Source organism: Myotis daubentonii, chromosome 2 (genome assembly GCF_963259705.1).
Source record: "Myotis daubentonii chromosome 2, mMyoDau2.1, whole genome shotgun sequence".
NCBI lineage: Eukaryota > Metazoa > Chordata > Mammalia > Chiroptera > Vespertilionidae > Myotis > Myotis daubentonii.
Genome location: NC_081841.1, coordinates 17609343 through 17630657, shown reverse-complemented (window position 1 = coordinate 17630657; position 21315 = coordinate 17609343). Strand labels below are relative to the sequence as shown.

General features: G+C 43.3%; 1 protein-coding gene across 5 annotated transcripts in view; it reads left to right on the top strand.

The window, feature by feature from the left end:
- The window catches only part of APAF1 (apoptotic peptidase activating factor 1), a 94145-nt gene that overhangs the window by 52842 nt on the left and 19988 nt on the right, over positions 1 to 21315 (top strand). For 3 of the 5 annotated variants that reach the window (XM_059681904.1, XM_059681901.1, XM_059681902.1), the window contains 5 exons: positions 3490 to 3618; positions 10663 to 10788; positions 14573 to 14692; positions 18446 to 18562; positions 20767 to 20892. In XM_059681904.1, the coding sequence (XP_059537887.1) occupies positions 3490 to 3618; positions 10663 to 10788; positions 14573 to 14692; positions 18446 to 18562; positions 20767 to 20892 (618 nt within the window). The remainder of the gene's footprint in view (positions 1 to 3489; positions 3619 to 10662; positions 10789 to 14572; positions 14693 to 18445; positions 18563 to 20766; positions 20893 to 21315) is intronic. The other 2 variants (XM_059681903.1, XM_059681905.1) reach the window with 2 other exon arrangements.

Sequence of the window (21315 nt, the reverse complement as noted above, 5' to 3'; positions counted from 1 at the left end):
GAAATATACCATATCCTATCTAATAAAAGAGAAACATGGTAATTGGCGTACGACCGCTACCCTTCCCATTGGCTAATCAGGGCAATATGCAAATTAACTGCCAGCCAAGATGGCGGCTGGCAGCCAGGCAGCTTGAAACTAACATGAGGCTTGTTTGCTTCAGTGACGGAAGACTCCAACGTCTGCTCTGAGCTGCAACTCTAAGCAACTATGTAACAAATATAGAAGCTAAACAAAACCCAGAAACCTGCTTTAGTCCGCCGGGCTTCAGCCAGCAGGATCACAACATTGTAAGCAAAGGCCAGAAACCTACTTTCAGCAGCGGAGGCCTAAGAGCTGGAGCCAAGCCTCAAAGCTAAAGCTGGCCCAGAATAAAAAAGAAAAAAAGAAAAAAAGGAGCGGTTGGGAGCTTCAGGCACCCCCAGCCTGAAAACAGCCCTCAGCCCCTCACCCAGACTGGCCAGGCACACCAGTGGGGACCCGCACCGTGAAGGGTGTGTGAACAGCTGCAAACAGCCATCATCCCCTCACCCAGGCTGGCCACGCACCCCAGTGGGGACCCCCAACCTGATCCAGGACACCCTTCAGGGCAAACCAGCCGGCTCCCACCCGTGGACCAGGCCTCTATCCTATATAGTACAAGGGTAATATGCCTCCCAGCACCGGGATCAGCGGAGCCGCGAGGCCTCCAGGCACCAGGATAGCGTTACAGGGGGCAGCGCCCAAACCCCCTGATCGCCCTGCGGCTCAGTGTGTGACAGGGGGCGGGGCCACAACCTCCCTATCCGCCCTGCTATGTTCGTGACAGGGGGCAGTGCCCCAACCCCCTGATTGGCCCTGCTCTGTGCGTGACAGGGGGTGGCGCCGCAACCTCCCCATTGACCCTGCCTTGAGTATGACAGGGGATGGTGCCCCAACCCCCCAATCGGCCCTACCCTGAACGTGACTGAGGGTTGCATCACAACCTCCCGATCGCCCTGCTCTGTGCATGACAGGGGGCGGCGCCCCAACTCCCCAATTGGCCCTGCTCTGAGCCCGACCAGGGGCTGCACCTAGGGATTGGGCCTGCCCTCTGCCACCCAGGGGCAGGCCTAAGCCAGCAGGTCGTTATCTCCCAAGGGGTCCCAGACTACGAGAGGGCACAGGCCAGGCTGAGGGACCCCCCCCAGTGCACAAATTTTTGTGCACCGGGCCTCTAGTAGTTATATAAAAACTCACTGAGGGATTGTTTATGTTATTATTATCGATCTAGTAGCTGTGACCCTTGGATCTTGGCTGCTTATAGGTTTATACCCCTTTATCAGGAAACTAAATAAAAATATCTCCTTTTGTCTTAAATTTGTGAAAGACTATAAGAACAGAAAAGAAACCACTATATTTACAACTTGAAGATTACAAATATTTTTTGTTGTAAAATATATAGATGTAAAATTTGCCACTTTAAGCATTTTAAAATGTACAATTTAGTGACATTAATCATATTTACAGCAGTGTACAACTGTCACCACTGTTGCTAAAAATATTTTTCATTCCAAACAGAAACCCTAACCCTATAACTAGTATAAAAACTCCATATCCCCTTCTCCCTGGAATCTCTAGCGACCTCTAATCTAATCTATGATTTTGCCTATTCTTATTTAATGTAAGTGGAATCATAAAATATTGAACCTTTTGTGTCTGGTTTATTTCATTTAGCATACTATTTTCAAGGTTCATCCATATTGGAGCATGTACCAGAACTATTATGGCTACCTAATTTTTCATTCTGTGGATAGATCACATTTTATCCTTTCATTTGCTGATGGACATTTGGGTTGTTTTCAACTGTTGGCTATTATGAGTAATGTTGTAATGAACATTGGAATGCAAGTATCTGTTTGAGCCTCTATTCTCAATTCTTTTGTGTATGTACCTGGAGATGGAAGTGCTGGGTCATAGGGCAATTCTGTACTTAGCTTTTTGAGGAACCACCACATTTTTCCATAGCATCTGCACCATTTATATCCCCATTAGCAATGTACAAGAGTTCCAATTTCTCCATATCCTTGTCAACACTTATTTTTCCTTTATTGTGTTATAATCACCCTATTACATGAAGTGGTATCCCATTGTAGCTTAATTTGCATTTCCATAGTGAATAATGGTGTTGAGCAGAATTTGAACATTTTAGAAGATATGTTACAGTGAGAGAGGAAAATAGTTTTATATTGCATGAAATGCCTTCTTAGTTTAAAAATCTAGACCAGTTCCTTATTTTACCTGCTAAAATAAAGCTACCGCCCCAGCTGGTTTGGCTCAGTGGATAGAGCGTCGACCTGTGAACTGAAGGTTCGATTCCGGTCAAGGGCACATGCCCAGGTTGTGGGCTCGATCCCCAGTAGGGGATGTGCAGGAGACAGCCAATCAACGATTCTCTCTCATCATTGATGTTTCTATCTCTCTCTTCCTCTTCCTCTCTGACACGAATAAAAAAATATTAAAAATAAAATAAAGCTACCCTAAGATCGCCCTTAACTACAAGTAGATCCCAATTTCTTACTTTTGGTCTCTCCATTCCCCTCCTCTTATTTCTTTCCAACTCTTTTGTGTTGTTAGTTCACACCTATTATTAGGTATCTTCTTTTTGCTACTCAATAATCAGGATAGCTGGCTATATCATATTTGCCAAGTTTCCTCTCTCACTCTCAGCCATTAATTTTTAAAAATGACATGTCCTGGAAGGCATTTTAAGTATGATTCCCTGTCCTTTGTGGTTCACCCCTGATGCTGTGCTGCTTACCATCTGTGCATGCTGCATTCCCAGGACATTTTCATGGCTTATTTCCCTTTGTAAGACTGCCTTGCCCTTACATTGCTATACTGTATATATATTGGTATCAGTGTTTGTATCATTTGGAAAAATTTTTGAAGAGTATACTCAGTATTTAAAAATATTTCAAAAATTGAAATGAAGTTTGAGTTACTCAAAAGTAGCTCTTCTTTGGTTAAAAAATGGGAAAATGATTGATTGTAATGGAGTAATTTGGTAGCTCTGAAGAGAACTAGAAATGATTGAACTAATTTCATTTTAGCAAGCCTCTGCAATATATTATTTTGATCATCTTCATTTGTGATTATCCATTTTCTTTTTTGAATAAACAAGCATTAGGAAGAACTGCTCTATATGTTAATTTGGCTACTCCATTTTTTTTTCCACAGGGGTTCTGTATCTCTCTAGGCCAGAGAGATCATCTGTGATAAACTTTCTTTTATAGGAAACATGTTTCAAGATGAGTGATATTTTAAGAGTATATATGTATTGATTTATATCTTACTTATGACTGTTAATAATATGCTAATTATCAGTAATTATAGTGTATTTTCAGGATTTACACTTTATATTTGAAATGGCGGGATATTCTTTTAGAAATAAATTTCGATTCAGTTTGGATATAGCTTATTTTTAAAAATATTTTACTTTCATAGCTTCTCTCTTTTTTATGTTGACAGCTTCTTGACATTAATACCAGTGGCCTATTGACAGAAATCCATATAGGCCATAATAGCACCATCCGGTACTGTGACTTCTCCCCCCATAACCATTTGGCAGTGGTGGCTTTGTCCCAGTACTGTGTGGAGGTGAGTAATTGAATTTACGCTGTGAAGTCTGGGTCTCCAGAGGTACAAGGATGATGAAGAATGGGCTGCTTAAACCATTAACTGCTGAGGATGTTTGCTTGGGAAATTGTATTTTCTTCATGGCATAATGACTTGTAGCTTTAAACTAGATGGCTATCTTTATTACTTTAGCAGGTTAAAGACTTGACTGTATGACAAATCATACTGGGGATGACAGTATTATTCACCAAGTATTTGTTGGATGGGTAGTATGTGCCATGGTCTGAGGAAACAGTGGAATGACCACTGGTTTTCGAAGCAGAAACAAAGCATCTCTTAAACAGTAGGCATACGCTCTTCTGTAAAAGTAATGATGAGAGCTGAGTCCAGTTCAGATTTCTTAGATCACTGAGAAGGATAAGATGGAAGAGCCTATCTAATAAAAGAGAAACATGGTAATTAGCCATACATCCGCTACCCTTCCCATTGGCTAATCAGGGCGATATGCAAATTAACTGCCAGCCAAGATGGCGGCCGGCAGCCAGGCAGCTTGAAGCTAACATGAGGCTTGCTTGCTTCAGTGACGGAGGAAACCAACGTTCCCCGCCTGCCTTGCCGGCCTCTGAGCTTGCAGTTTGAAACATTGTTACAAATATAGAAGCTAAACAAAACACCAGAAATCTGCTTTCAGCCTGCCGGGATCTCAGAGCTGGAGTTGATACAGTGTTTCGATTATAGAACCCAAACAAACCAGATACCTGCTTTCAGCAGCAGAGGCCTCAGAGCTGGAGTCAGAGCTAAAGCTGGCCCAGAATAAAAAGAAAAAAGAAAAAAAGGAGCAGTTGGGAGCTTCAGTCACCCGCCAGCCTGAAAACAGCCATCATCCCCTCACCCAGGCTGGCCAGGAACCCCAGTGGGGACCCCCACCCTGATCCAGGACACCCTTCAGGGCAAACCAGCTGGCCCCCACCCGTGCACCAGGCCTCTATCCTATATAGTAAAAGGGTAATATGCCTCCCAGCACCGGGATCAGCGTGACAGGGGGCAGCGCCCAAACCCCCTGATAGTCCTGTGGCTCTGTGTGTGACAGGGGGCGAGATCCCAACCTCCCTATCCACCCTGCTCTGTTCGTGACAGGGGAAGGCGCCCGAACCCCCTGATCAGCCCTGCTCTGTGCCTGATAGGGGGGAGCTCCCCAACCCCCTGATCGCCTTGCGGCTCTGTGTGTGACAGGGTGCGGCGCCCCAACCCTGATCGGCCCCGCTCTGTGTGTGACAGGGTGTGGCGCCCTAACTCCTCCCTCCCCCCCCTCCACGGACCCTGCTCTGTGTGTGACGGGGTAGAGCCATAACCTCCCCATCGGCCCTGCCCTGAGTGTGAGAGTGGCGGCGCCCCAACCCCCTGATCGGCCCTGCTCTGTGAGTGAGAGAGGGCGGCGCCCCAACCCCCCCCGCCCCACGGGCTTTGCTCTGTGTGTGATGGGGTAGAGCCATAACCTCCCCATCGGCCCTGCCCTGAGTGTGACAGTGGCAGCGCCCCAACCCCCTGATCCTCCCTGCTCTGTGTGTGACAGGGGGCGGTGCCCCAACTCCCCTATCGGCCCTACTCTGTGCGTGACGGGGGAGCTCCCCAACCCCCTGATGGGCCCTGCTCTGTGCGTGACAGGGGGCAGCGCCCCAACCCCCTGATTGGCCCTTGCCGGGAGCCGGTCCATCCTTGCTGTTTCAAGGGACCTGGCATATATGGCATACGGTTCTTAATATGTTTGCTCACCTTCTTGGCGCTGTGTTTTAACCAAAGTCACCTCTCCGAGAAAGGTTGAATCCCCAGGTAGGGATTTTCCCCTGAAGTTAGGGAGGGAATAAAACCCCTCAACTAAGTGCCAGGCGGGTAATTAATCCCTTTAACTACGAACAATCATGCTTAAACTACATAATCTTTTCTCCCTGGAATGGAGATAAGAAACGCCCTAACCTTTGTAATAGAGATTGATAGGATTGAATCAACTGGTATAAATACAGTTGTAACAAGACAGAAAGACTCAGAACTTAGAACAGAATCAAGAAGACAGAATCTACACGGAGCCTAGAGACAGAAGAACTGTGCTGGAGAGACCATGCCGGAGGATCCTGGAGAGGGACTGGCCTCGGAGCCTAGAGACAGAGCCTAGCGGGAGAACATGGCAAGGGATCCTGGACTGAACCTGACTACAGAGATTGACAGGAGAACCTGACTGGAACCTGGACACTGAACCTGACTGGAGAGCCTGGACAGAACCTGGCTGGAGAACCTAGCGAGGGAACATGGCTACAGAACCTCGCTGGAGATCCGAAGCAGAACCTCTCTGGAGATCCAGACCAGAACTTGGCTGGAGATCTGGGCTAGAGATCCTGGCTAGGCTGCTGATCAACTGAACGCTGTCTCCGTGTCCTTCCTTCTTCGCCAACTCCATCTACACCTTTGGGAACCCCTGGACCCGCTGGGGCAGGACCCCGGCAGGCCCTGCTCTGTGCGTGACAGGGGGTGGTGCCCCAACCCCCTGATGGGCCCTGCTCTGTGAGTGACAAGGGGCAGCGCCCCAACCCCCTTATTCGCCCTGCTCTGTGCGTGATAAGGGGTGGCGCCCCAACCCCCTGATTGGCCCTGCCTTGAATGTGACAGGGGGCGGTGCCCCAACCCCCCAATCGGCCCTACCCTGAGCGTGACTGTGGGTGGCATCGCAACCTTCCGATCCGCCCTGCTCTGTGCATGACAGGGGGCGGCACCCCAACTCCCCAATCGGCCCTGCTCTGAGCCCGACCAGGGGCTGCACCTAGGGATTGGGCCTGCCCTCTGCCACCCGGGAGCAGGCCTAAGCCAGCAGGTTGTTATCTCCCGAGGGGTTCCAGACTGCGAGAGAGCACAGGCCGAGGTGAGGGACACCCCCCCCCCCCTCCCGAGTGCACAAATTTTTGTGCACTGGGCCTCTAGTATATTTATAATTGGTTAATGTAGGATGTTCATAGCTAAGCACTAATGAATAAAATGACCCTTGTGTTTGTAATTTAGAACTTACGTGATAGGTTTATATTCAGAGTCTGTGTCTCTGGCCCTGGAAGACTCCTACCCAGTGAATTGGTATATTTTTTAAAAAAGCAATGAATTCCCTGATATTTTTCCTCCAAAGACGGTTTTTCCATGCTTTGTTACTACCCATTTCTTAAGTGGTTCTTACTACCAGGTAATTTGAAGTCCTTTCTGATTACAGCCCAAGAAAATGAGGATGGGCCTTTATCTGGAAAATTATTTGGTTCACAGGTTCTCTTCAAAGGAAGCTTGACTACTGCAAGCACTTCTTCAGTGTTCTGTGCTTATTTCAGCAATTTTTAGTGAGTTTGCCAATCTTGCCCCTTACTCTGAAGGGGTGGGTGTGTGTGTGTCTGTGTGTATGTGTATGTGTGTAAGTGTGAGAGAGAGAGAGTTGCTGAACTATAGGCGTTCAGTATGGAGAGACAGATGAAATGAGAGTGATGGATGAGTTCTGTAAGCTCCTCGTAATTCTAAGTTCAGCAGTGTGACTTAGAATTTCCCTGCCAAGAATCGTTCCAATGGGAGCAGAGGCAGTGAGTGTGAACAAACTCCAGTCCTATTTGAAACAGTGGGGAGTAGGGTGCTGTGGGCAGTGTTCTCTTTGGTAAAGGCCTTGGATTGAAATTTTCAGATCTGCTAGGAATCTTGCACCTTACCTGGAGATCCTCAAGGTAGGTGTGGTTGGAAATTTCCCCTTTCTGGATTTTTTTTTTTTAATCCTCACCTGAGAATATACGTGTGTTTTTTTTTAAACAAATCATTATTATTATTGATTTTGGACAGTGAGAAAGGGAGAGAAAGAAACATCAATGTGAGAGAGAAATATCGGTCTGTTGCCTCTCTTACGTGCCCTGAGTAGAGATCGAACCTGCAGCCTTTTTGGTGTAGGGGACAATGCACCAACCAACCAGTCACCTGGCTAGGGCCTGCTCTGGGTTTTGTCAGGATTTTTAGGAGGTGTGGAGATGCAACCCATCTTTCTGCTTTTCCTGTCACTTCTAAAATCTTCATCCTATTCTTAGAAAGCTCCTGGGAACATTATCTTTTCTTCTTGAAATACAGGGATGAGGTTTGGGAGGCTCCAGGTAACAAAGAAACGATGGGGGGAGAACTAAAAAGCAGGAGAGGGAAGGATTTCAAGGGAGATTTTTCAGGAGTATAACCACTTTCATCTCTGTGTCCCACCTTGGACTCTAGAGATAAGGCAGAGAAAATTTCATGTACTTAATTTGTAGCCATAGAACTCACTGATTGAAAACCACTGGGCATGTGATGAAGCACTTGTTTGTCCATGCTATTCTGAAATCATAAAGTAGGTCTGTAATTCAGAGTGTAATGAGAGGAACTCGGGCACATATGGTACTTCATTAGACTGGAATATATTTGAGTCATTTACAGCAGTACTGAGGACAGAATACAGCCAGGCTGGTGGTAGACACTGACAATTTGTAACAAGCATGAATAGCAGGAGAAATGTGTACATGTACAATTAGTACCTTCATTTGTTATAGGATTTTGCAATCACTTGAAATGAGGATTAGATGACAGTGGAAAATAGTCTGAATATAGAAGCTTCTTGTGTTTATCTATTTTTTTAAATTGATTTTTAAAAAACACATAAAACGTTTGCATGATTCTACACCAAAGCTTTATAATAAGTTATACTCAGAGAAGTCTTGCTTTCATCATTATCCCTTCCCGTCCACTCTTTTCCACCCCTGTCCATAGATAACCATTTTGGTTTTTGTTTAACATTCCAATGTTTCTTTTTGCATATATAAGCAAGTATTTATACGTACTGTTTATCTCCACATTTGTATACATTTATATATTTACCGTTTCTTATTTTTTTGTATTGCATAGTGTGTATATACATATATGTATATATTCTTCTACAGAAATATATATACTCTGCTTTGTTTTTGTAAACAGCATTGCCCAGAAACTAGTCGTTATCAGGATGCTTTTCTCATTACTGTTTTTGGCCTCATAGTATTCCATTCAATGGGTAATATATGTAATTTATTCAGTTGGTCCTGTTGGTCATTTGAGTTGTTTCCAGTTTTTTGCGATAAAAAATAATAAAATGCTCTGACCAGGTGGCTCAGTTGGTTGGAGTGTTGTCCCATGCACCAAAAGGTTATGGGTTTGATTCTAGTTAGGGCATACACCTAGGTTGTGGGTCCTATCCCTAGTTGGGATGTGTACAGAGGCAATAATAAATGTTTTTTCCTCTCTGTCCCCCTTCCTCTCAAATTAATAAACATATCCTAGGGTGAACATAAAAATAAATAAACAAACAAATAAATAAATAAATAAAATAATGAAATCAATGAATAGTCTGCACAAGTCATTTATTATCCACTAGAGGCCTGGTGCACAAAAATTTGTGCACTGGCCGGGAAGGGGGGTTCCCTCAGCCCGGCCTGTGTCCTCTCACAGTCTGGGACCCCTTGGGAGATAACGACCTGCTGGCTTAGGCCTGCTCCCGGGTGGCAGAGGGCATGCCTAATCCCTAGGTGCAGCCCCTGGTCGGGCTCAGAGCAGGGCCGATTGGGGAGTTGGGGCACCGCCCCCTGTCATGCACAGAGCAGGGCGGATCAGGAGGTTGCGATGCCTCCCTCAGTCACGCTCAGGGTAGGGCCGATTGGGGCCTTGGGGCACTGCCCTCTGTCACACTCAAGGCAGGATCGATGGGGAGGTTGTGGCGCCACCCCTGTCACGTACAGAGAAGGGCGTATCGGGTTGGGGCGCTGCCCCTTGTCACTCACAGAGTAGGGCCGATAGGGGAGTTGGGGCACCGCCCCCTGTCAAACACAGAGCAGGGTGGATCAGGGGGTTGGGGCGCCGCACCCTGTCACAATCAGGGCAGGGCCGACGGGGAAGTTATGGCTCTACCCCGTCACACACAGAGCAGGGCCTGTGTGTGTGTGTGGGGTGTTTGGGGCACCACACCCTGTCACACACAGAGCCGCAGGGCGATCAGGGGGTTGGGGCACCTTCCCCTGTCACGAACAGAGCAGGGCGGATAGGGAGGTTGTGGCCCCACCCCCTGTCACACACAGAGCCACAGGGCGATCAGGGGGTTTGGGCGCTGCCCCCTGTCACACTGATCCCGGTGCCGGGAGGCCTCGCGGCTCCGTTGATCCCGGTGCTGAGAGGCATATTACCCTTTTACTATATAGGATAGAGGCCTGGTGCACGGGTGGGGGCCGGCTGGTTTGCCCTGAAGGGTGTCCTGGATCAGGGTGGGGGTCCCCACTGGGGTTCCTGGCCAGCCTGGGTGAGGGGCTGATGGCTGTTTGCAGCTGTTCACACACCCTTCAGGGTGAGGGTCCCCACTGGGGTGCCTGGCCAGTCTGGGTGAGGGGCTGAGGGCTGTTTTCAGGTTGACGGGTGACTGAAGCTCCCAACTGCTCCTTTTTTTCTTTTTTTCTTTTTTATTCTGGGCCAGCTTTAGCTCTGAGGCTTGGCTGCTGAAAGCAGGTATCTGGTTTGTTTGGGTTCTATGATCGAAACACTGTATCAACTCCAGCTCTGAGATCCTGGCGGGCTGAAAGCAAGTTTCTGGGGTTTTGTTTAGCTTCTATATTTGTAACAATGTTTCAAACTGCAAGCTCAGAGGCCGGCAAGGCAGGCGGGGAACATTGGAGTCCTCCGTCACTGAAGCAAGCAAGCCTCATGTTAGCTTCAAGCTGCCTGGCTGCTGGCCACCATCTTGGCTAGCAGTTAATTTGCATATCGCCCTGATTAGCCAATGGGAAGGGTAGCGGAGGTATGGCTAATTACCATGTTTCTCTTTTATTAGATAGGATAATAATGAAAGTGTAATATGCTAATTAGACTGAACAGCCGAACGACCTTACGGATGTCCTTCTGGATGAAACCAGGGCTGCGAGGGCTGAGCCCCTTGCACGGATTTCGTGCATTGGGCCTCTGGTACATATATAAAATGCTTGTGATTGTGACTTCCTGTATGCTGTATTTATTCTGTAGTTGTGGAATGTGGACTCCTGTTTAAAAGTGGCTGATTGCAGAGGACATTTAAGTTGGGTTCATTGTGTGATGTTTTCTCCTGATGGATCATCGTTTTTGACATCTTCTGATGACCAAACAATCAGGGTGAGAAATACTGACATTTTTGTTTTAGACATTTATTGATGGTAAGCTAAACCTCCTACAAATTAGGAAATTGATGGGCTGTATTGGGGGAAATGAAATAGGAAACCAGTACATTTAGATTTATCTTTGAAAAGTGCTGTTATGTGGACATAACAGTTTCATTCATTTAGGACATGTTCATTGAATATTACTATAGGCCAGGTGCTGGAGGAGTCCAGTGATTAAACTGTATTTTGTTTAATTTAAATATGTTACATTTTATTCCTCAGAGTAGTATTGACTATTTCCTCTACCTTGAATTCCCACATATAGTTTCTTGCCAAATCCAATGGATCCTACCTTTCCATTTTCTACCATTTATTTCTACTTTTCCATTTCAAGTTTAAATACTCATTACCTGTTGCCTCTTTTGTATTAGATTCTGCCTTGGTTTTTTACTTGTTGCTTCTAAGATATTTTCCTTATGTGCATATAGCCATGTCATTTTTGCTAAAACAACAACCAGATAGTGGCTCCTTTGCATACCAAAGTAAATGTGTACTAAATCTCCTATCAAATTTTTCTACAGTATGGCCTCATTCTGCTGCAGTCCGTCTTCTAGTTTATTTCTATAGGTGACCTACGCTAAACTGCTCACATTTCCCCAAGCATATAGTTCCTTGCCTCTTTACTTTTGCTTATGTGGTTTCTTGTCTTTGGAATACCCGACTTCTCCCTACCTCTCCTTATTAAAATCCTAACGGTCCTACAAGCCACAAGACTCCTCTGAAGCCTTTCCTAGTGTTTCATTTGGGGGACTGTAACTCTTAAGTCATTTTCTTATGGTACTTACCAAATCCTGCCTTGGACTTCAGTATACATTTGATTTACTCCTCACCTCTAATACTCTGTTGCTCCTCTGACTTGTGCACATATTTTAAATGATAAATTTGTTGAGGCCAGGGACTCTGGTTTTCTCTGTAGCATCTAATACAGTGTTTTGTACAGATTGTAACTAAAATTCATGTAGTATATACTGTATGCCTGATGTCATTCAAAGTGCTGTACATGTATTTGCTAATCCTCACAACAGTCTTTTTTTTTTTGCTGTTCAAAGGCTCTTTTATTTTTTTAAATTAAATCTTTATTGTTCAGATTATTACATTTGTTCCTCTTTTCCCACCCCCATAACTCCCCTCCACCCAGTTCCCACCCTACCCTCCTCCCTCACTCCCCACCCATTGTCCTCATCCATAGGTGCACGATTTTTGTCCAGTCTCTTCCCGCATCTCCCTCACCCCTTTCCCCCCCAAGAATAGCCAGTCCACTCCCTTTCTATGCCCCTGATTCTATCATAATTACCAGTTCATTCTGTTCATCAGATTATTCACTTGATTTTCAGATTCACTTGTTGATAGATGTGTATTTGTTGTTCATAATTTGTATCTTTACCTTTTTCTTCTTCTTCCTCTTCTTAAAGAATACCTTTGAGCATTTCATATAATACTGGTTTGGTGGTGATGAACTCCTTTAGCTTTTTCTTATCTGTGAAGCTCTTTATCTGACCTTCAATTCTGAATGATAGCTTTGCTGGATAAAGTAATCTCGGTTGTAGGTTCTTGGCATTCATCACTTTGAATATTTCTTGCCACTCCCTTCTGGCCTGCATAGTTTCCATTGAGAAATCAGCTGACAGTCGTATGGGTACTCCCTTGTAGGTGACTGACTTTCTTTCTCTTGCTGCTTTTAAGATTCTCTCTTTGTCTTTTGCTCTTGGCATTTTAATTATGATGTGTCTTGGTGTGGTCCTCTTTGGATTCCTTTTGTTTGGGGATCTCTGCGCTTCCTGGACTTGTGAGTCTATTTCTTTCACCAGGTAGGGGAAGTTTTCTGTCATTATTTCTTCAAATAGGTTTTCAATATCTTGCTCTCTCTCTTCTTCTGGCACCCCCATAATTCTGATGTGGTACGCTTGAAGCTGTCCCAGAGGCTCCTTACACTATCTTCATATTCTTCATATTTTTGGATTCTTTTTTCTTTTTGCTTTTCTGGTTGGGTGTTTTTTGCTTCTTCATATTTCAAATCGTTGACTTGATTCTTGCAATCCTCTAGTCTGCTGTTGGGAGTCTGTATAATATTCTTTATTTCAGTCAGTGTATGCTTAATTTCTAGTTGGTCCTTTATCACAACCTTGAGGGTCTCATTAGATTTCTTGTAGATCTCATTAAGTTTATCGGCAGTTTCTAGAAAATTCTTTAAAAACCTTAAAAGTGTGGTTTTGAACTCTATGTCCAATAGTTTGCTTTCCTCCATTTCTGTCATTTGTGTCCTTTTTCTTTGTCTCCGCATTTTTTATGCTTCCCTGTGTTGATAGAGTGGCTTTGTGTGCTAGGTGTCCTCTAGGGCCCAGTGGTTTAGCCTCCCCAATTACCTGAGGAGGACACTGTTGTTGTACCCCCTTGTGGCCTTTGTGCCTAGATTGTTGTAGTTATCACTGGAAGGAATTGACCTCCAGGCCAACTGGCTGTGAGAATCAGCTGTGTCTGCAGTGGGAGAACTTCTGTGCTGGAGACACCCCTCTGGGGCAAGACTTGCTTCAATGGGGCTTTGGTGCTCATTGAGTCTGCCCCCTGAGTTTGTCCTTTATGGTTCCATGGAGCTGCAAACTGGATGGTCCCACTCTGACCTCTGGGTTTCCTGGCTCCTGGATCTCTAGGGAGGTGCTAATCTAGCCTTTGCCTGAGGCTATCCAGCAAAAGCCTCGATGCAAGGCTTGGGTGGGGCAGGTCCCACCGGATAAACAGGGCGGGGCTAGCAGTTATGGCTGCTCTCAATCCTGCTCTCAGAGGCTCTGCTTCTCAGTGTCCCAGTAATGACTGCAAGCCCCTCCGAGAGAAAGCTGCCCTCAAGTTCTGACCAATGCCAGACAGTCCGGCTTCTCCCTTATGAGTCTGGGTCCCTAGAGACTTGCCCGGAACTGGAGCTCAGAGTCTGAGACTCCCTCCCGATTGAAAATGACAACCGTGCCCTCAGCTGCCAGCCCTCTCCGCATGCACCCCCACATCTTAGTATTTTACTTCCGCACTGCGCCTCCTCTGAGTCTCGGTATGCTTTTCTCTTTCCTTCTAGTTGTAGAATTTCTACTCAGCCAGCCTTCCTGTGGTTCTGGATGATGTCTGTTCCATCTTTTAGTTGTATTTTTGAAGTGGTTGTTCGAGGCAGCAAACTCCGGTGTTTACCTATGCCGCCAGCTTGGTTTCTCTCCTCACAACAGTCTTTTGTGCAGCTGAGGAAAACACCACAGAAAGGTTATGTCAGTGCTACACAAAGTGCCCGTCTCAATAAGCTTGAGCCAGAAGGATAATCCATGCACTGCTTCTTTCATCAAGGAGTCTTGTTTAAAAAAATCACTAAGTACACTGTTAACAGTGTGTAGTGTAGTCGAGTGGATTTACATTCTGGTACAAGCCCCTTATCTTGGTATGAAACAGTTTGAGAACCAGCAGAAGGTTCTTATCTTTGAATAGCACTGGGTTTACCTAATCTATCCAAAGTTACAGGTAGAACTAGAATTTACACTAAGGCATTTGGGCTCTAGCACCCATTACTTCAATACTAACTGCTTCTTACTAGAGCATGTAATTAATAAATGTTTATTGTTGAATTATAATCAAATGATTGAATATTTTTTAGCATGATAGGCATTTTGAGTGTGAAGCTTGTTTTGTATTTTGCTAAGGCTTGTCTTTATTAAGATTTTGAGGATACAGTAATCTTATTTTGTTTTTTAAAATCTCTTAATCAGCTCTGGGAGACAAAGAAAGTTTGTGAGAACTCTGCTATAGTGTTAAAGCAAGAAATAGATGTTGTATTTCAAGAAAATGAAGTGATGGTTCTGGCAGTTGACAATATAAGACGTCTGCAAGTAAGTATTTTTTAGAAAACAATTAGAAAATTTTTTAAAAAATAAGTCTTTATTGTTGAAAGTATTACATATGTCCCCTTTTTCCCCCTCATTGACCCCCTCTAGCCCTCCCCTGAGTCCCCTGCCCCAGGCCCTCACCACCCAATTGTCTGTGGCCATGGGCCATGCATATATGCATACAAGGTTCTTGGTTGAACTCACAATTCACAATTTTTCTTGTTTACTTTTGAGCTTGGGCTCAGGCACAGTTGTCTAGTATCCAACAGATGCTCAGGTATCAGTTGACTAAGTATATAGGTCTTGAGCTGAGGCTCAGATAGTATTTGGAAACATCTCATTCCTCTTCTGTTGGTATCAGTGGTCACATGTCTTGATTTGCATGGAGTCTAGGTTATCATGAGGACAAACTTGAACTTGTCCACAGCAGTGATTTAGACATGTCTGTTGGAGTATGCAAGGGGGATGGGCATACCAATGGGAGTGTTATTGCAGGGAAATGATAACAGGGTCTTTGGAAGAACAAAATCACATCAAGTGAGGAAGGAGTCTGACCCATTGGAACTAAGCTGGAAGGAGCTGGGCTTCACATACTGAAATACACCTGTTTATTCACTCATTTACTCACGCATTTGTTCAAAAATATTTCTTGAATGCTTCTTATGTTTCTGGAAAGGAAAAGTTTTTTTTTTTTTTTAAATATTTTTATTGCTTTCAGAGTGGAAGGGAGAGGGAAAGAGAGAGAAAGAGAAACATCATTGATGAGAGAGAACCATTGATCAATTGCCTCCTGCACGCCTCACACTGGGGATTGAGCCCACAACCCGAGCATGTGCCCTGACCTGGGAATCAAACTGTGATCTCCTGGTTCATAGGTCGACGCTCAACCACTGAGCCATGTTGGCCGGGCAGGAAAAAGTTTTTAAGGCAAAATTGAAAAGGCTCTATCATTTAGGGATCCAAACAGATGTACCTTAGATCTTGCCCCTCAACGAGTGGGACACATAAGAGGAAGGCATTTCTTGACTGGCTGATGAGGAAAGGAGCCCCAGAGTCAGGTCCATTGGCAGAGGATTGATAGGAGTTTTGAGTGCTGGTAATTTAGAGCAGATGTCTTCAGGATCATTGGGTTTAAGATAGATAGCAAGAAACGTAAGAGAATGCAATGAGATGGTGAAGCAGAGCTAGAAGAAAGAGAGAAACAATAGAGAAGAGGAGAAAGAAATAGCAAGTGCTTTAGACAGAGACCGGCCGAGAGTAGGCCAGAGCTGAACATGTTCTAATGTTGCAAAGCTCAGCTTGATGTAGTGGAGAGAACAGTGACTTCACTCAGGAGACCCAGGTTCAAGTCCCGGCTATATTATCATTAGCTAGTTCTGTGATGTGGAGTAAACTGCATCCCTTCTCTGAGCCTCACTTTTTTCAGAAGTCTGTGAGTTGGTTATATGGTCAAGGTGGAATTAAATCCAGGAGACAGGTACCTGGGAGTAAATTGCCTATGGTATGTGGTAGTTTTTCCTTATCTACTGTGGAGGTCAGTCAAGCTGTGAGATACCCCTACATAATGGCTTGTTCTGTATTTTACAAATTTTATGTTCGTCCTTAATATGTTGATGCGGGTCACCTGATGCCCTGTATTTCTGGGATGGATTGGGATGTGGGTTGAATGTGAATTCCTCATTAATTTAGCAAACTGGTTCTTCACCTTGGGAGATTTTTCACTGCAGTATTTTTGTCTTCAGTGTTCTCATGCTTCTATTTCCTTCATTAAATTTTTGCAACCTTTCTTTAACAGTTATCATTACTGTGAGACTTAAAAAAAGTTATTTATATATATAAAAGCCTAAGCAACTGTTACGACTGGTCGACCGAACGACTGGTCGACCGAACAAGTGGTCGACCGGTCACTGTGATGTGCACTGACCACCAGGGGCCAGACGCTCAATACAGGAGCTGCTCCCTGGTGGCCATTGTGCTCCCACAGCCAACATCCTGCAGTTGGCCAACCTCCTACAGTCCCTCCCTCTGGCCGGCCGGCCCCCATCAGCCCCAATCAGGACTGGGTGAGATAGCCCTGATTGGCTCCAATCCCCAGCCAGCCTGAGGAACCCCATCCATGCACAAATTCATGCACCGGGCCTCTAGTCTGACTATTGCCATTTTATTCTATGGCAATGATTGTGGGAGACTTTTGAGGATAGTATTTTTCTCTTCTTAGAAGCTCAGCCATTTAGGGACAAATAATAGTTGCTTTAAGTGAACAAAACATTTTTTAGTCACTTCTTTAAAAAATATAAAAATCGATTTTTGAGAGAAGATATTAAACTTTTAGAAGTTCCGTCTTTATTTTGAATGTCTACTAGATCAGGATGTGCTGGGTAAAATACTGTAAAGAAAAAGCTACCTTGATTTATTGACCCTATAATCTTGTACCTGAAATAAAGATTACTGCTTATTTCATACTAGAGGCCTGATGCAGGAAATTCGTGGAAGAGTAGGCCTTCCCAGCTGAGGCAGCTGCCTTGATCACACCCTTCCTTGCAGCCACGGCGGCTGCCTCGATCCTGTGGCTGCAGCCCCTGCTTCATCTAGAACAGCGGTTCTCAACCTGTGGGTTGTGACCCCTTTGGGGGTCGAGTGACCCTTTTACAGGGGTCGCCTAAGACCATCAGAAAACATATATATAATTACATATTGTTTTTGTGATTAATCACTATGCTTTAATTATGTTCAATTTGTAACAATGAAAATACATCCTGCATATCAGATATTTATATTACGACTCATAACAGTGGCAAAATTACAGTTATAAAGTAGCAATGAAAATAATTTTATGGTTGGGGGGGTCACCACAACATGAGGAACTGTATTAAAGGGTCGCGGCATTAGGAAGGTTGAGAACCACTGATCTAGAAGGTTGTCCGGAAGGATGTCTGAGCGGCCATTCTGTCAGTGTTCAGTTGATTTGCATATTATGCTTTTATTATTATAGATTTAAAAATAACTCAAGACATCGAGGTTGTAACACTGTCAGAGAGAGGTATCTGACAATTGATTTAAGCTTGAGAAATACTTTCCTAGGTCACATGTTTTAGTTGTGTGATAACCTCTCTTTATTAGGGGGTTTAAAAAAATAATAATTAGCATTGGTACATGTTATGAAATTGGGTACTTTTAGTTTCAGTTTACAAGTCCAGCCACCCACATAATGCTCATGGTTTCTTCTCCAGTGCTCCCTCCTCCCCCCAAAAAACGGGAAAAAATAATTTATATTGCCTTGTGAGTGATTTGGAGATTATAAAACCCATTTTAATTTTAATTTGCCTTTTTATGTTATGTCTGTCTCAGTCTTGTTTTCACCAACCCCATTGAATAATATCAGAAAAGTGTCTTTTTACAAGTGATGGCCCTATTAAAACGGGCTCTGCGAAGAAATGGAAAACAGGGTGGGGAGCTAGCTGTGGGGTTAGAAATCAGACAGCTGTGTCTGAGGTGGCGGGCACAGCAGCTGCTTTTTAAACCTTTAAAAGCTCATATTTTCTTATGAAAATGTATTTGAACTGCAAAGGTGAAATGGAAGGACAGCGTGAAGTGCTAAACGCAGCTGCTGAGACTAGGAAAGGGTTTTGTTGTTCCCTTGGGCACTCTTGTTGGTTATTTTCTCTGTTTTTATTATTTTTCAATTGAAGTCTCTGTTCTAAGGAACAAAAACTGCTCTTTCAGACTAATAACTGATTGTGTCTTATTTTTCATTAGCTCATTAATGGAAAAACAGGTCAGATTGATTATTTGACTGAAGCTCAAATTAGCTGCTGTTGCTTAAGTCCGCATCTTCAGTACGTCGCATTTGGAGGCCACGATGGAACCATTAAGGTATTCAGTTCTTGACTCCAGTCAATCTGTGCAATATAGTTATTTATTTAAAATTAATCATGGGTCTGGCACGTGGACATGTACTACATAAATCTGTGTTAGACCAAAGATACTCTTACAATTCTGTTGGTTGTATATTTTCAGATTGCCTTTACTATTGTTTCTCATACTTTTTGTCTTTTTATGTTCCTTATTCTCTACTTAGTTGTTTTGCTGTTTTCAAAGTATATCAGATACTATCAGAGCTTCTATTACTTTGCAAAGAGCATTTTTTTCTCTTCTTAAAAGTGCAGCTGTTTAGGGATAAGTTGTTTCCATTTTGGTACTGATAAGGTTTGTTGGGAATATCAGTGCAGGGTTGCCTGTGCTTACCTGTTTCACCATCCCTTGCTGTTCTTCTGTACACCTCTTCACCTTTTGAAATTCTTAACTTACCAAACAAGACCAAATAAATAATAAAAGCAGGTTATATGACAAAAAGATAGTCAACAAAAATCATTTTGGATAAAAATTATTTTCTCACAGATGAAATTCATCACAAATGCATATTTTCTCTAGTTATATAATAGTTTTTCAAAGAACATTGGCTTCTTCAACTTTTTCTCACCCAAGTTTTTTGGAATTCATTCTCAGTGTATTAATTAATTAATTATTTCTTAATATATTTATAGCTATATTTATGTTACTTTTTATTCATTTTTATGAGGAATTACACAAAATATTCTGTTCATATTGACCCACAAAGGGGAGACTATATGTTCATACACAAAGTGAAAAAGAAAGCTTTTGGAAATTGATGTCAGTGTTATGGAATGTTAGTCATGTCTGTTGTGGCTTGGATTCAGAGCTAAGACTTTGGGTTTTCTTTTCATTATCCTGAAAAGTTATTTATCAATTGTGAAGATGGCTGCTACTCCGAAAAAGTGTATTGTGGATGTTTGTTAAGCAAGGAACGGTTGTACATTTATGGGCTCCCCTTTTCTTTTTTAGCCTGTTGCCAGCACTACATTCGTTTTGTTTTTACTATCTAGTCTTATCCTTATCCCCCTTAAAGTCATCAAATAATATTCAAATAATATAAATAACATAAGTGAATAATGTAAAATTACTGCTACTTAACTGTTTTTAACCTACAAAATGACAATTTTATGTGATTCAGCCTAGTAACATCAAATAACAACAGCTACTATGTATTAGGTATTTACTGTGTCACATGCTCTCGTTGGATGTTAGTTATTATTCTTCTTTTACAGATAGATGTCTGAATTCCTAGTTTCCACAACTTTATAAAATCAGTAAGTGGCAGAGCTAAGATTCAAACCCTGAGCTTCTCTGCTCAACTATTAGGCCTTCCCCCCAGGGGAATTATGAGATCCTCTATCCTGCTCATCCAGGAAGGCTTTCATTCCCACAATCCCCTTTGCTCTCTACGGGACCTTATTTCAGACATGCAGGTTAGGTTTGAAATTCTACAATCTCCTATTTTAGCATCATCTGTATTTTCCTTAGGCTTCCTTGAGTACATTGGGCAAAGAAACCATATTTACTTTTTGGGGAGGGGTGAGTTCATTTGAAAACCTTTTTACATAGTCATTTTAGTTCTTCTACCACATTTTTTCTTCTTCTGATTTTACATGCTACCACTTTCTTAATCTCTGAATCTGGCATATTAATCTTTAGCCCTTTTAAGGCTTCTCAGTACAATGTCTTCCAGCCCACTCACATCCTCTTTTCCTTACCTGTCTCCCTCATTATCCTTTATCTTACCTTGTCTCTGTGTTGTTTTATAATGACCTTGCCTTGTCTCTCATCCATCTTTAATGTCATTTTCTTTTTGGACATTGAGCCCAGACTGCCACTTGTTTGATGAATTGGGTAGTTGACTACTGAGAAGGACCACTGATTCCTACTGCCATGTGGTCATTCCAGTGAGTCTTACAGGTGGTTTAAGCAAAAAACTCACAAAACGCACATGTGTCTCATCCAGTGAGTGTTTTAATTTAGGGTGTGTGTGTGTGTGTGTGTGCGCGCGCGCGCGCGCATGTATGGATATGTACCATTCATTTGTGGCTTTAGTTAAATTGAAAGCACTATGAGATGGAAGTTCTATACCCTTCTGTAGTTGATTTAATAACTTTGGGGTGATAAGCTTGGGTCTTGCTGAGTTTCTTTGTATTAATTTTCTGTGGTTTTCTACTTTGAAGATTTTAGAACTCCTAAACAACAGACTCTTCCAATCCAGGAATGGGCACAAGAACACTGTACGGCACATCCAGTTCACAGCTGATGGGAAGACTCTCATTTCAAGCTCTGATGATTCTACAATTCAGGTGAGAAGGTGGATAAACTCCTAACACACATAACTCTTGACTCTATTAAAGGAACACTTTGATTATGGCTCACATCTGGTGTGAATTTTAATCATTTATTTAACATCATATTACTGTGGGCATACATTCAGACTATGTACATTGTTTCAGGTGAAACCGATTTATTTTTCATAATTTTCTATAGGTGAGGCAGGCAATTTAACTTAGAATTCTCTGTTGGAAGGTTGTTTATTTTGAAAATCAAGGATTCATTTGAATTCTCCCATCTGCCTTGGTATTTGGATTTGTACCAATAAATACTTTTTTGCCACATTTATGTAATATCTCTATTTTTCTTTATAGCAGTAAAATCTCATTGAAATAATTTCATTCTCTTTTAAGGAGAAGATGTTTATTATAGGGATGAATCTTTTGAAAAAAGAA